The 16,584-nt window shown below is 42.1% G+C and overlaps 2 protein-coding genes across 9 annotated transcripts in view; both read right to left on the bottom strand.

Annotated features, from left to right (window-relative positions):
- Positions 1 to 6,128, bottom strand: part of LOC133412768 (peroxidasin) — a 62,353-nt gene extending 56,225 nt beyond the window's left edge. Inside the window, exon 1 of the mRNA XM_061696395.1 lies at positions 5,879 to 6,128. Within this exon, the coding sequence (XP_061552379.1) occupies positions 5,879 to 6,066 (188 nt within the window). The 5' untranslated portion in view covers positions 6,067 to 6,128. The remainder of the gene's footprint in view (positions 1 to 5,878) is intronic.
- A 5,385-nt stretch (positions 6,129 to 11,513) lies between these two features.
- The window catches only part of myt1lb (myelin transcription factor 1-like, b), a 132,589-nt gene continuing 127,518 nt past the window's right edge, over positions 11,514 to 16,584 (bottom strand). For 6 of the 8 annotated variants that reach the window (XM_061696004.1, XM_061696005.1, XM_061696003.1 and 3 more), the window contains 4 exons: positions 16,412 to 16,515; positions 16,177 to 16,320; positions 15,289 to 15,351; positions 11,514 to 14,087 (listed from right to left, as the gene is read on the bottom strand). In XM_061696004.1, coding sequence (XP_061551988.1) covers positions 13,950 to 14,087; positions 15,289 to 15,351; positions 16,177 to 16,320; positions 16,412 to 16,515 — 449 coding nt within the window. In that variant the 3' untranslated portion in view covers positions 11,514 to 13,949. Of the gene's footprint in view, positions 14,088 to 15,288; positions 15,352 to 16,176; positions 16,321 to 16,411; positions 16,516 to 16,584 lie in introns of those variants that run through there. The other 2 variants (XM_061696002.1, XR_009769785.1) reach the window with 2 other exon arrangements.

Raw genomic sequence — 16,584 nt, 5'->3', positions numbered from 1 at the left:
CGTAATGTGTCCATGAAGTGACACGCATCCGCACAAAACAAATGTCACGCTGCGCATGTGAGCAAAACATGAGGTGCCATGTGTTTACGCAAGTAAATATGGGCCTTTGTACTGATGCATTTGTGGCAATTTCAAGGATTCTGCGCTTGAACTGAGCGGTCCTTCCTTATATTTATCAGTTCTAAAGCATCTTCTTTGCCCCACTGACCATTTTCTTCTCCTTCGTCCACCAATGCTTTTCACCTTTTAAAAGGACGTATAGGTCGGATAAGTGTGACATGGGCGTCTAGACCGGGCGTGGGCGAACTTTATGGCTTAGGGGCCACATTGAATTTTAAAATGTGACAGGCGGGCAAAGTCAGAACCAGATGCTTACATATCCACCCCCCCTCCCCCCTAAAAAAGGCACTTTAGTGTTAATACTTAGATTTACGTTTAATGGGAACAGCGTTGTTTTGCTAATCACATTTTTGTTTTTTGCCAGTGCATCAAAGTCTGGTGTTAGTTTTGTTGTGGCAATTCTCAGAACACATCTGAGGTGTTCATCAGTCAACTGGTATCTATAGGATGTTTTGTTGGTGTTCATCACACTCGTGTAGAGCCAAACACCACCAGCATCCTCTGTGCCATCTTCCGGATTTTTTTAAATTTGTCTGCGCTTCATGAAGCATAAAACTCATCCAGTTTGAGAGTTGAACTTCTCTTTTAAGACTGTATCACATCGGCGATCAATCAGTTCCATCTGCAGCTTTCGTGGCGCTGTCTTGTGTGACTAAATCTTGGATGGTAGTTTGTCAGATAAAGGTGTTTTGCTGAGCCTGAAAGCTTGATTTTAACCGCTGAGCCGTAGCCAGAAATTCCTGCATTGTTTGGCTGCTAGCATAATCAGCATGTTTGGTAGAAAAGTGACCGGTGAGGTTATAGTCCTCTAAAACCGCAATGGTTTCTTAACAAATCAGACATACAACCTTTAAGTAGAGTAAAAACAGAACAGCCAAAGTCAAGTCAATGTACCACTGTACCTACTGCGCTACCTGGTGAAACCACACGGCTTTACAGGACAAGGTCAAATGAATGTAGTCATTATTTTGATATGATTTGGGCGATTGTTCACCCCTGGTCTAGACTGTGGTCGCATTGGATACATATCCGATTTATATCAACATACAAAAAGAGGCCTGGGTTGGATTAGAAAACAAAAATCAGGATCATACGGTTCACATTGACATTAAAAAAATATATATATTTCACACATTGGCCACAAAAAAAAAATAGAATTGCCCTGAAGTGTGAACGTAGCCTGTGTATCCATCTATCATTTTGGATTCAGCAAATATTTTTAAAATGTGTTAAAGATTCATGCATATATGAATGGTGCGATAAACTAAGTATATTGACTTTATAATAACCAAAGTACTCAGGGTGTGAGCACGGAGCTGTTTGCCCCCGGTTCCACTCAGACTTAAAAGTAGAGATCCCATGAAAATTGCAGAGAAAAGTTGGACTTCTGCGCTCATCACGGCTTGTCCATAACGAACACCATGTTCAAACATAAGGGTGTCCATACGTGCACTTGGCACCAGGACACCCTAGGTCGCAGTTCGATGATCGACTTTGTGGTCGTGTCATCGGACCTCCGGCCGCATATCTTGGACACTCGGGTGAAGAGAGGGGCGGAGCTGTCAACTGATCACCACCTGGTGGTGAGTTGGCACCGATGGTGGAGGAAGATGCCGGTCCGACCTGGCAGGCCCAAACGTATCGTGAGGGTCTGCTGGGAACGTCTCGCAGAACCCCCTGTCAGAAGGAGTTTCAACTCCCACCTCCGGCAGAACTACACCCACGTCCTGGGGAAGGCGAGGGATATATCGGAATGCACTTTATCATCTGTTAATAAGCTTATTACGTTGTCGACTCTAAATCAATAAATGCCTGGTTGTAGATGACCTCAATACAAATTCCAATTGTTTCTTATAGTTGATATGTTCACAGTATTATAAAATTGGTTCAACAAAACAATCATGTTACAATAAATAGCTATGGTCATGTAAAATTGTTAACTGTCTTTTTTATAACATTGAATTAATGAGAAAAAATTGAATAATGTCATCAAAATACTATTATAGACCATGTTCGTCTCTAATGCAGTCAAAACTGTGACTTTTGTTCTATGCACCAAAAAAGCAAGGTGGAATCCAATGAATCCCAGGGGTTCCCCTGGTGCAATCCAATTAACTAGTGCAATACCATGATGCTCAATGAAACCAATACAAAGCCCCCCAAAATTATTAAATCACAACAGTTAGATCATCATGCTATGCTATTGCAACTTACTAGTCATGTAAAGTGATTTAAAAATACTCTCTCAAACTCACTCAAAAGGTAATTTCACCAGTAGCCCAGCGCAAACGTAAAAACAGCCAGTACAATGTTAGAAGAAGACATCACTTCTCCAAATCCTTGAGAAACTAGACAGATGTGTCATTATTGTGAGAGAATATAATTTACTATCATGCCTAGAGTCCCAAGAGAAAACAGCTGAAAAACACATAGCTCCCACCCCCCCAAAAAAAAGTCTGGAGGAAGAAAAAAAAAAAAAAATCATTTCCTGGTCCAACTGTCTTGTAGAAAAGCTTTTGCCACAAAGCCTGAGTGCGATAGTGCCACAAATTTTAGTTTTTTGACAAATACTAAATTCAAGATATTGTCAGATACCTTCCTAATTTGGACTACTCAGTAGAGCCATTAATTAGAATTATGTGGTCAATATAAACTTGCATCAACTACCAAAATACACTACCTGCTGAGAAAACGGTTCAGCAGCTGAAACCATCAGCTAGCTGTCTTTACTCAATCCCATCTGACTTTTTCAAAACTATTGTGAAATCCGTGCTCGCTGATTTGCAGCAAATGATCAACTGCTCACTTCAGTCAGGCGAGTGTCCTAAACCTCTGAAAGTAGCTGTCATTAAGCCACTTTCAAAAAAGAACACTGGACGCTTCCACGTTATCAAACTATAGACCCATCCCAAACCTCCTCTTCATTGCCAAGATTGTCAAGAAAGTGGTTTTTAATCAACGCAGCGATTTCTTGAACATAAATAGACTTGACAATCAGGTTTCCGACCTCATCACTGTATAGAATCAACAGTTATCAAAGTGCTAAGTTATATAAGATTGAACACTGACTCTGGAAAGTATTTATCAATTACTATCTATTTTAACAACGTGTGCAGTATTTGTTCCTTCTTGGCTCTTAATTTACTTTTTCTGTGCATGTTTTGTGTGCAGCATTCTCTAATTTAACTTCAGAATTAATGAAAAAATTATTAACATTATTGAATGTTGTCAGTCTCTGTGTTTAGCAAGCTTTCCGGTGATATGAACCCTTTGAAAATAGGATAAAGATGATGTGAAGATGTGTCGAACGGATGTCCGTTTATAGGGAAAGAAGGGTGCAGTTAATGAAGTTGCAGCGCCGCTAGCACGAGTCCGTCATTTAGACTCTTTTAGACATCTCCCCTGCAGAGGGTCAGCTGTGTGTGGAATATAAGGCAGTCATGTTTTGACCTGACGACAGACGGGAGGAGAAGCGGCGAGTGGCTATGACTTCAAAGGCAAGCTTACAAGCACAAAAGCATTCAGGAAATGACAGCGTGCGCTTGTGTTGTATCAACCCTGCAACAGATTTAGACATCCTGCTTGAACACCTAAACAATACATTCATTGCTGTGGCAAAGGATGGGAGGGGTGAGGTGAGCTGTGTGTCTGGGCTGGGCTGGACCATGAGTTCACTGCGAGGCTGTCATGGGGTGACCCCAGATGTTAGAGGATAAGGCAATTTTCTGCACGATGGCTGCTGTGGTTTAAGCTGACTAAGATGCCTCTTTGTCCTCCTGTTTCCTGGCAGAATGTAACTATTAATAGGTCAGTGCCAATTCCACACAAAGGCGGCAATGTATTTGAGGAGTCGGCTTGATTGGCCGCTGTATTGCCTCCAATGTGAAAAGGGGAGCTATTCAGCTGGGCCCAAAGCACATTCAGTCAGAAAGGGGTTCAGTCGGAGTCAATTCCTGGTTTCCAAATGACAATCTACACACATTGAGATATTACTGAACTTCACATGTGACTTTTTGTCATTTTCAAGGATCAAAAATGTTCAAGGTATGTTCCCCAGTATAGTAAGGATAAAGAATGTCAAGGCTACACAAGCAGAGAATACCATTACAATTATATGTCATTAGCAGTAGATGTCTGAAAAAGTGGTTCATTATGGGCCCTCTCTCTAAGTTAACATCATCTACAATAAGTACTTGAATTTTTCAGGGCCTAAAGGGTTCAGGTACATTCCCAAGCTGATATTTTCTCTACTAATGGACCCTGTAGGGGTAGTTTGACTGTATACTACCATTACAACAAACTGGAAATTCTTTGACTTGAGTTTGTTGTCACATTTCTGTGGGGCCAATTATGTATTACTCATGCACTCACTGTAGTTGTCTTGCCATGCTGCACTATTTGCATATACTGGCCACTCATGCCAGAGTAGCATCTGTTCCAGTTGCACACTGATTGAGGAGTATCTGTAACATTTGCACAACCAACATTGTCCCAGATGATCGCACTACTCGTCACTTTAAACCGCATACACTCCTTGAAGTCTCAGCGCCCTTTGTACAATGGTCATTGCACCGGACTATTGCAATATTAGTCATTCGAACTTAGAGGAGTCTGCATCTTTTTGCACAATTGTTTTTTGTCAATGTCTTTATGTCCCCAAAGTGTTCTGTAAATTGACTGTCTGTTGTACTAGAGCGGCTCCAACTACCGGAGACACATTCCTTGTGTGTTTTGGACATACTTGGCAAATAAAGATGACTCTGATTCATGATAACTGTTTGTGGATTTGGGTCAAAAAGGTACAGGATTGTTCTCAAGATTTAAAAAGTCGAGTGTCAAGGGTGACAAAATGAATATGGTTTAGGACTCGAACCCAGTGACAAACGTTGCATAGCGAAGGATAGTTATGTACTCTTTTCAGAGAGTGCCAGTCACGAATAGAGTTACAATTCATTTCTCTCCATCAAGGTACTCTCTGCAGTCTGCACAAGGTTTTCCTAAACAATACCATTTGTGATCAGGCAAAAAGAGTAAAACCTATGTTCCCATTTTGTAAAAACCGAGTGTCAAAAGCAGTTCCTTTAAAAGTTACACTCCAGTGACAAAAAGCGACTGAAAGTACAATACTAGACATTGTATGTTTATTTCTGAGCGTACAGAATGCTCTGGACATCCAGGCGACATTCACAAGTAGCCGACAGTATTCCTTCCCTCAAGCATAGAGTACAACAGAAGCAACAATTGTAAAGGGGGGGGGGGGGGGGGGGGGGGGGGGGGGGGGACAAAAAACAAAACAAAGCAAACTGCTCCATAGCAATATCTCAATTACACAGTGGCCGCTGGTCAGTAGTGTCTTCAAAACGTCCAAATTCCAGCAGCCTACATCAGCTTGACTTGACGCTGGAAGCCCCACAGACTGACCCTCACACTCCACGTTATTGTTCTTCACCAGCTGCGTGACCCCAAAAACCCTGAGCATTAACCTCTCCAGCCAGCAGGTGTTGTTGAAAACTTCCTGGCACACCGTGTGCAAGACACCACCACTTTCCAATGAATTTCAACGTCAAAGCAGTGGCCGATGAAGTTTGTTCTGACGCTACAACTACAACGACAAAGACCCCGGGAACAATTCGAGGTGACCACGAGGCTTCAAATGCGGAGGGGAAGGGGTTCTGTTAGCATGGACAACATTCCCGTTTGCTCTCTCGTTGCCGTTTTGAAGTGAAGGGAAAAGCAAAATGGAACGGGTGCTACTTACAGAATGGTGGTCTGGGGAGAGACAGCCGGTACCGTTTCCAGATTGAGGTGCATGCATCGCACAGTGCTTCGGAAACATAAACACCGACTCGGGCAAGAGACAACCGACTGGGGTCCGCTAGCGAGCAACAGGCAAGCCGCGGTGAGTAGTAGACGCGGAGAGAGGAGCTGGGCAGCCCGCTGCGCCATTGCTAGCTGTGAGCCGAACACAACAGCGAGCGAGCACAGCACAGTACAGCGCGGCGCGGCGCGGCACGGCACGGTACAGCCGCCCACGCTCACGCGCGCACGCGTGCACGCGCAGACGCAAAACGGGCAAAGCGGCGCAACTGTGCCAGTGTTTGTTTTACTAAGGTCATTGAAGCCCACAGCAGCTGCTCTCAAACTCTTTGGACCAAGTCGTCAAACAAAAAAACAAAAAAACAAAAAATTGACTTGGCTCGCCAGGGACCATCATGACGGCCAACGTTGAAATACAGTAGCGCAGTAGGCCTAAGTATTCATCGAAAACAAGGCAGCAATTTTATTCCTAAAAGAAAAAAATTACATTTTACATTCATGGAAGCCACTGTAACATTACGAACATGAACTCTGAGCTTGAATATAGGAACATAAAAAATTTTGAACAGTGATTTCATTACGGCGGCACGGGGGGGACAACAACTGGTTAGCACGTGGGTGTCAAACTCAAGGCCCGGGGGCCAGATGCGGTCCGCCACATCATTTAATGTGGCCCGCGAATCATCATGCTCGTCAACTTCTGTGATTTTTGCTAAAACATGTACCCAAATTCAAAATTGTCATAATAATAAACAATAATCTTGAGATATTGCATTTTTCTGTTACCAAACCCTTCTTCTACAGTAACGTAAACAATACTTGAACAAACTATTATCCTTGTCTTCTGATTTCAAAACTAGTTATCCCTCAATTTGTTGTGTAATGGTAATAATATGATTTGGTGATTAAACATTTCAATGTTCTAATGGCCCTCTGAGGGAAATCATAACTACAATGCGGCCTGAGACAAAACTGCGTTAGCACATCTGCCTCACAGTTCTGAGGATCGGGGTTCATATCCTGTGTGGAGTTTGCATGTTCTCCATGTGTCTGCGTGGGTTTTTTCCGGGTATCATTTAAAAATGTTTATAGAAATTAAGTGTTGCATATTGATATTTTTCTGTTTTCAACCTTTTAAATATTTTTTTATAATTACTATGAGAAATCAATAACATGATCACTGTCTTTAGATAGATTAATATCATTAATTATCAATGAATATCATTAATAATAGCATATATTTAAAGAAAACATTTGGTATTTCAGAAGTGCGTATGAAACTGGTAGCCCTTTGCCGTAATCGGTACCCAAGAAGTAGCTCTCAGTTTCAAAAATGTTGGTGAGCCCCGCACTTGAGGGAGCCTGCTTTACCACCTGTGGTACAATACCACACTTGGGAGTCACTGATCTATAGGTGTGAGCGTGACTGCAACTATAATCAATATGTGCCCTCCGATTTGCTTCCTACCAGTCCAGGGTGCACCCAGCGTCTCACTCAAACTCAGCTGGGATACGCTCCAGCTCAACCACAACGCTAATGAGGATAAGTGCTGCTGAAGATGGATGGATAATGAATAAAGAAAGGCCTAAGGCACGGACGGGTTGTCATTTCGAACATTACCCACTTCCATATGAAGTAAAGAAGCAATGGTATTCTGAACCACTGTGGCAACATAACTGTAGGACTTGGTGCCACAGACATGTTGGAGCTCTTACTGTATAACTACAGTAATGGCCAAGTCGTGGATCATACATACAGATACGAATGGGTGTTAAATATCAACGGTGACTTCAACTCTACAGTACTGCATCTTGTGGAGTCAGGGCACTTCGACAGTGTTCCAAAAGTGGACTGCACGAAAAATAATGGCTATCAATTCATCCATCCATCCATCTTCTGAACCGCTTCTCCTCACTAGGGTTGCGGGCGTGCTGGGGCCTATTCCAGCTGTCATCGGGCAGGAGGCGGGGGACACCCTGAACTGGTTGCCAGCCAATCGCAGGGCACATAGAAACAAACAACCATTCACACTCACAGTCATGCCTTCAGACAATTTAGACTCTCCAATGAATGCATGTTTTTGGGATGTGGGAGGAAACCCACGCAGGCACGGGGAGAACATGCAAACTCCACACAGGCGGGGCCGGGGATTGAACCCGGGTCCTCAGAACTGTGAGGCTGGCGCTCTAACCAGTCAGCCACCGTGCCGCCCTATCAATTCATATGGTTAATAAATATTTAAACTCAGCACAAACGAGGAATCTTTCACAACCCTTTTATGGGTTTAATGTTGCACCTTAAATTTCCTAATGTTTATGTTAAGGTGGCAGAGCAAAATTATGTCTGTACAAAAATTGGAGCCAGCAATGGTGCTCCAATACAGTGTTTTAGTGTGCAGTGCATGTTAGGACATACAGTACAAACAAGAAATAATTTCACATTACTATCTAAAGTGCAAAACCCTTGTGTCACACACTAACAGTAATCACATTTGCATTGTTTGCGTGTCATCCTGTTTTTAAATGTGTTCGGGGGACACAACAGTGCTGATCTCAATGAAGCACAGGAAACATCTGTGAATGTACTCATCTAATTGCATTTATTGCAACACAGATTGAATAAACATGTTTATAGCCCTTTGTTACACTTTGTTGAAGTCAGAGGAATTGAAGTGTCACTGTACAAAACAAAGCATTTCCATTTGGCCAAACTGGGGTGTAAATGCTCAGTGTACTGTAATCCAACATTTGTAATCTATTAGGCTCCTTTTAACAAATTGAATTATTGATGTAAAGTTCAGGTACATATTTTTATATCTTTATTTATATCTATATTTGTATTTTGTTTTCATTTTATTTATTTATTATTATTATTTTTTTTTATTGTATTTATTTCCTCTCCTTGGGCTGTCCCCTTATCGTGGTGGAGGGGTTTGTGTGTCCCAATGATCCTAGGAGCTAAGTGGTCTGGGGCTTCACGCCCCTGGTTGTCAGGATTCAGGTTGCAAGTTGGAACCAGATGCAGAGAGGACAGGGAGGTGAGTTTGTGAATAACGGTTTATTGCAGCTCGGAAGGGAACAAAGGAACTCCGAGAACTAAATCAGGGATTGGCAGGGTTCCAACGAGGACCGGTCTGGCAGGGTAGGAGTCCGTGTTGTCGGTGAGCCGCAAGAGGTGAGCACTGGTTTGCAGGGAGCAAGGGCAGATGGCAGACTGGGGACAAAGAACAAGAATTCGGTAGAGGTAACTCACGAAGTCTTCAGGAAGCAAAAATATAGGCAAGGTGGCTAGGCTACGAACTTGACGTAGAGCGTTGATAGTCTGGCGACGAGTTGGAGTCCCACAGCGTCTTAAGAGCAGTCAGGTGTAATTAGGATGCCAAGGTGCAGCTGCTAGACTCCAACACGTCAACGCTGCAAATCACTCATGACACACATGGACTCAGGGTGCTGAAACAGCAGCCCTGACACTGGTAGGGTCACCCATGGCAAACAGGTCTTAGAGGAGGGACCAGACAAAGCATGGCTCCAAAAACCCCTATGAAGAATAAATCAAATGGATCTCGGGTTCCCTTGCCCAGACGCGGGTCACTGGGGCCCCCCTCTGGAGCCAGGCCTGGAGGTGGGGCTCAAAGGCGAGCGCCTGGTGGCCGAGCCTGCACCCATGGGGCCCGGCCGGGCACAGCCCGAAAGGGTAACGTGGGTCCCCCGTCCCGTGGGCTCACCACCTGTGGGAGGGGCCATAGGGGTCTGGTGCAGAGTGAGCTGGGCGGTGGCCGAAGGCGGGGACTTTGGCGATCCGATCCCCGGCTACAGAAGCTGGCTCTAGGGATGTGGAACGTCACCTCTCTGGCAGGGAAGGAGCCCGAGCTGGTGTGTGATGTTGACAAGTTCCGACTCGATATAGTCGGGCTCGTCTCCACACACGGCTTGGGCTCTGGTACCACTCCTCTTGAGAGGGGTTGGACTCTTTTCCACATTGGAGTTGCCCATGTTGCGAGGCGCCGAGCAGGTGAGGGTATACTTATTGCCCCCCAGCTCGGCGCCTGTAAGTTGGGCTTCACCCCGGTGGACGAGATGGTAGCCTCCCTCCGCCTTCGGGTGTGGGGACGGGGTCCTGGCTGTTGTTTGTGCCTATGCACCAAACAGCAGTTCACAGTACCCACCCTTTTTGGAGACCTTGGAGGGGGTGCTGGAGAGCGCTCCTGCTGGGGACGCCATCGTTCTGCTGGGCGACTTCAATGCTCACGTGGGCAACGACAGTGAGACCTGGAAGGACGTGATTGGGAGGAGTTAGAGGAAGTAGCTGTGGAGAGGGAAGTCTGGGGTTCCCTGTTAAAGCTCTTGCCCCCGCAACCCGACCTCAGATAAACAGAAGAAAAGGCTGAATGGATTTTTGAAATTTTTTATTTATTTATTTGTTTTCACTGCACTACCACTACAGCATTGGCAGAATGGCTCAGCTGGTTAAATAACTGTCACTCCATTGAAAGCCTGTAGGTCCAAACACTAATTTTCTGACCAAGTATCCTTGCTCAAGCAACGGAACGCCTGGTTGGCCGTGATGGGCAGCACAGCGGTTGGTGTGTCTGTCTCACACTTCTGAGGTTCAGGGTTTGAAATGTTTAAGGGCTGATGTGGGTTTTCACCAAGTATCTCTACTTCCTCTCAATGACCAAAAATATGCTCAGTAGGTTTATTAAAGACTAGATTTTCCCTTGTTGTTGAAAATTACAAATTCCACCACAAATTATGGGATAAATTATATAAAATTATAGGGGCATCTTTTATTTTACAGTTGGTTTAGCATCGTATTAAATAATCTGTGGTGTGTTAAATGTGCATTACAAAACCTTTTTTTTTTTTTCATTTAATTTAGTCTGAGCGACTCCATAAAACCGAAACAAATGCTTTTCATGAATCATTTGTCACTTTCAAAAGTAATTCACTATTTATCATCAGGTTGCTACGAGAAACTGCTCGTTGCACATCAAGAGGCCTCCTTGTGTTGTACAGTTGGCATTTTGTGACATCTGCTGGTGAATTGATTGTATTGTATTGTGCTACATGCACGGGCACACACATTTATTTCCTCTAGTAATGAAGAGCAATTCCTGGGAAATGAGCAGTGTCCTCGTAGGTAGGATGTCTGCCTCACCGTTCTGAGGTTGAGGGTTCGAGTCTTAGCTCCGGCCTTCATGTGAGGTGTTTGCATGTTCTCCGCATACTTGTGTCTACAAGCAGTCTACAATGTGGAAGATTGCATCCCAACATTTACAGCTATTCTCAAATGCCATGCAATACAGAAACTGCGTAAATCTCAAACGTACATGCTATAATCTACCAGGGGGCCATGGCATCACTTGCACACCATAGCTTTTCTGTCCAGAATGGAATGAGAATAAAAATGATTTAATTATCTGATGAAGTTAAAATATGGTGATTAAACATGATGCTATTGTTTGCTGCTCCAATAAGCAAAGAATAAATTGTTGACGCCAATTAACAGTCGGTACTCTTCCAATGATGGACTTTATGGAGAATTATGACAAGAAAAACAAAAAGAACATGAGGCATTTTACAGGCCTCTGGCAACACATTTTTCTTTATTCGAGTAAGATGTGTCAACAACCAGCATGACAAAAATTGTACAAAGTTCACAATTTATAAAGGAAATATCACAGCAACTTGTGATCCCACACATTTATAGCAAAATTAAAATGTCAACAAATCCATGCTGTGTCGTACAAAAATAAATCAAACTTCAGTTCCACAGAGAGCACAATAGTTTATACAAAATCCAGTCTTTGTTCATGGTCAGTGAAACCCATCTTAAAATGAAATGGTGCAAATAAAGTAGTAAACTCTGATGATATGACATTTGATTTTAAAAATGAAAAGTCATCATTCTAAATATATGGCAACCTTTTTGTGTTCCCTATAGATAGTCACAGATAACCCTTCAGATTTGTTATTTACGTACCAACCTCAGATGAGCAGTTTGTGCTTTAAGAATCCCTTTTTCCGTTTTGACTGATAATGACAATTAATCCCAAAAACTTGTACGAGCAATTAGTCTACTGAAGCATCACTATATTGGCAAAAGCTGCAGACACAATGCCGTGGAAAAAGGCAAATGCAGTTATGGATGATGCGCAGGAGAGACTCCTGGCAGTGGGACTGCCAAAGTTCATTCGATGAGATTCAGCTGCATTCGCTCAGGACAAGGCAAAATCTGATGACCGCTAACAACTAGAACAACAGAATGGAGAAGTGCATACAGTCACGCTGGGTGTGTGATGCTGGATTGTATCACTCTCAAAAGGTCTTGTTTCACCAGGCCTTTGTTGTCTTCTGCTTCTTTTTTAAAACCTTGAATTGATTCATTTCTTAATTCCTTTGTACAGTGATTAGATATAAAGTGCTGCTGGGGGATAACGTCATCTTCCTAAAACATAGCAAAAATGAACATTGATCATGTTTTTACAATAGCCTACAGTACAACTGCTATGGTTATAGTCATCCTCTTCCCTGTTCTTCCTTTTTCAGTGGTACTTAATCCACACAGTGGCTCCAAGCTCTTAGTTGCTCCAATTGTGTGCCAAAGAGGTCACCTGGAAAATTGCACGTCGCCATATGTAAGGATAATATCTTCAAGGACAAGTGCAAATAGTCTACTGGCACATATGTGGGGACAGTGACCCTGTAAGTCCTCCTGTCTATAAATACTCTTTACAAAACCCTCCTTTTCGTCTCTCGGGTACTGCTTTTAGTTCTGTAAGAACATCAAAACATGGAAACGAAGGTGTCCCTGTGCAAAATATTACAGAAAAAAGTGGAACGAACGTTTCACTTTGACAACTCAACTATCAGATTCCTCCTACATTTTAAAAAACTTTTTCGTATTAAAAGATTTGTATAAAAAAATCACTATTTTACAAGGCTATATTAGAAAGATTAGTGTTGCCCCACTTTGTTCATAAACAAGAAATTGCATATACCCTATATTTTGTTGCTTTGCAGATTGTATCTCCTAACTACAATAAACAAATGATTTACTTTTTATATTGCTGAAATATTTCTGATTCTAGCAACACAGTTTGGATTTAATAGGAGGATATGAGTGATGTCTCTAGGTCGTTGTCTATACATTTGGAATTGAGATTATATGATGAGATGCATGTGATCGTACAATGCACATGCACTGTTCCCCTGGGAATTAATTTGGTCTCCTAAATAATGGGATCTCCACCATCGGGTTTCCGTGTAATGATGTTTACAATATAACTGCTCATACATACATTCATACATACTGTACGTCCGGTCAGTTGCCCCCCTCCAGATTCATTGACAGCACCAATTACAAATCCCCCCTGTTCAGCTACACATTTTTGTAAATAATAAAACAAAACACAAACAATTTTTTTCAAGCATTGTAGAAAATAAAGATATTTGCAAGCCAGCTCTTGCCCTTGAACACTCCACAAGCAAGACAGAAGAAAAAAACAAAAACAAAATTTAAAACCACCCGTTGAGGCAAAAACATTGTTGTTTCCTCTTTATGAGTTTTTGTTCTTTTATATCACTGTCTAGCTCAGCTTTTGTTTTTCATTGAAAATGCTCTGTGGTCAAGCAATAAAAAGAACTGTTCCGTTAGTATCAGCTTACTGTTCAGTAGTATACACTAAAATGTGCATATGTGAGCAGCTAGAAACATTACATGACACTGTCAGCTCATATGAAAACGTACAAAATGTCCTCAAAAACTATTTTGCTGTTTATGCTTTTGTGTTCTTCCTCGAAGCAAGACCCCCGAAAAGAAAAGAAATTGTCTTAACGTCTCTTGCTAAGCATAATACCTCTCTTTTTCTTAAAGTATTCAGAATATATAACACTGTACATTATCAGTAACTGCTCTGCACCAAGGAGATGGAACCTTCACCGCTCTTGAGGATTCTGAGACACGGCCCACATCTTGCAGGGGTGAACGTGAGGCTGCCTTTGCCAAATGGTTACACTTGGATCCCTTGGACCGCCTGCTTGATGTTGTCCAACAAGGCTTTGTTTTCCGGACTGTGGTACTGCTCCTGGGTTGTGTACATGTCCGTTAAGGAAGTGACGTAGGCATCAAAGTTTTGTTCGATTGGCTCCTGGAGGGCCAGAAACACAACATGAAGCAATTAGAGGAACTGATTCAACCTGACGTGCAAATATACGGGGTGGCCTTATACCTAATACCGGTTTAGAAGTATGGTTTGGATAATTACCTAGACCTCCCAACACCTGATCGTAATTAGATAAAAAAAAAAAAAAACATGTTTAACTCATTCACTGCCATTCCTCCCAGTGACAATGCATATTTGGCCTTTATAGCTTAAACAAAACGCCCAGATCTAAAACGTGAAACAACTGTAAGCTTACTTTTGTCTTACCCTTTGTTGATTATAGCAATTTACAGATGTCAATCTGAGGATCTTACACAGTAGTTAAATAAATAAATGAATGAATAAAACATGCATTTGGTTCTTATGGTAGGCATCACAGTGTGATATTGGTCAGCAAGTCTGCCTCACAGTACTGAGGTAGAAAAAAAATGCATGGGTCTTCAGTCAAGTAACCGAAATTTTCATAGGGAAATTAAATTAACCAAAGGAAACAAAATAAAACTGAACCTCATTTCCAGTAAGACAGGAACACACACGCACACATGCACATTTTCAATTACCCCTTCAAATAGTGCTGAGTATTCTGAGGTCCCTTGAAAGATGCTAGATAATGTAATGTAATTCTTATCTTCTTCTTCTTCTTCTTCTTGAATCAGTTAGCAGCGAATTCAATGCTTCTACATTAGGAGAAATGCAGTACAGATATTGAATGGACATAGGTTTTGCGACACAGCACTTAATCAAGTACAGTAATGACTAAATCAGGGCGAGACCCCACTGGTTACATTTTAGATAAGGCCAATCAATGCATTGTTTGAGGAAGAACTCACCCCATCGATCATGTTTGTAATGAAATAGAACAGACAATATGATCCAAGATCTATCAGTATCTGGTTAAAAAAATAAAATAAAATAAAATGCCCGCAGACATATTAGTGGATCTGCTTTACATACACAGTGCTGATTGATTGTTTCACATGGTCTCATTTGCCATGCTTTCATTGTTTCAGCTGATCACCTCATTAATTCATCTTGTGCCCTTTTGTGTATATTTGTTACTTCTCTTGTTTCAGTGCAGTCCAGACTACAGTTGCTGTTTTTTAATTTTTTTTAATCTTTGTTTGTACTCACCGTTTTGTTTGTTCTCGCCGTTTATGGGAGTAAAACAAAAACAACTAAGACTTACTTGCTGGTGGAGCTGTAAGCAGCTGTTAGTCCGAAGAAGAGGTTCTTTGTGTGCCAGCGGTTTCTGCGGAAATAAGGAACATACAGGCTCTTAACATGGTTTTATATGAATCCAAAAAGCTTTAGATAACGATACTTAACTATATGTATTCCATAAGCATTTACTGCATTTGTAACAAAGACACATCTATAGTATATACTGTACTGTGCAACACTTAGCTTGAAATGTGTATATCATTTCTGCTGTCTTTAATTGCCAAAAGTAAAAGCAAAATTTGCAAAATTGGCTTAATGAGATGACAAATAGTTTTGGCAGGTCAACCACTTTGTTAACAGCTGTTGAACAGTGTTCATCTCTCTTTGGAGGCACGCACAACATCTCAGTCACGGTTGTATAGACTTTCTGATAATCTAATGGAGCTGCGTTGAATGCTTAAAGACTTCTCTGGGGGGGGGGGGGGGTAAACCTAATAACTACAAAATGCAACTCTCGAGCGACTAAAAATTGCACGCAAATGCTGAAAGCTCATGCCACCGAATCAATATAACAAAGAAAGAAATGAACTGAGGACCAAATTGTTGTTTAATACATCATAGCATAGAGAAAATGCAGAATGTCCCCTATAATTGCTGTGAGCTATATAGGGATGACACCAGAGTCATCTCATTGGATGAATAGATTTTAAATTAGTTAAGTGATATTGCAAAAGAACGAAAGAAAGAACAAAGAATGGAAAAAGAAAGAAAGAAATAGAAGATTATTTTGTATTTTTAAAAACACACAAAAGCATTAATGTGAATACATAATTCTCAGCATTCACACAATCAAGCCTCTCTGCAATGACTATGAACTGCAGCTGTCTGGCTTGCCGCTCCTTGGGGCCCTTACCATATGGGGGAGCTGGGCATTAGCTAAACTGTTAACCAGTGACTGGCTGAGGTTGGCCAGCTCATGCAGGAGAGAGTCATTTTGCTGTTCAATCACCTTGTTTTCCTCCTCCATGGACTTCAAGTTGGACTCCATAGTGGTGATCTGAGGAGAGAAGAGGCCACGGGGGTTACAGAGATGACTTGTATATTTTAGTCAGTCACGTGGGATAAATGTAAATGCTTAAAAGTGTTACCTGAGTTCTGAGTTTGATCATGTCTGCTTCCACTTGTGAATTTGAGTCACTTAAGTCTTTGATTTCTTCATCCAGATGTTTGAGCTCCTCTTCGTGATCCAACCCTGCAGAGCGGCAAGTCACACGTCAGTTAGTACAAGGCCCCACAAAAGCCTAAAATATTACAGCAGACT

Source organism: Phycodurus eques, chromosome 14, assembly GCF_024500275.1.
Source record: "Phycodurus eques isolate BA_2022a chromosome 14, UOR_Pequ_1.1, whole genome shotgun sequence".
Lineage (NCBI taxonomy): Eukaryota > Metazoa > Chordata > Actinopteri > Syngnathiformes > Syngnathidae > Phycodurus > Phycodurus eques.
This window is presented reverse-complemented; position numbering and strand designations above follow the sequence as displayed.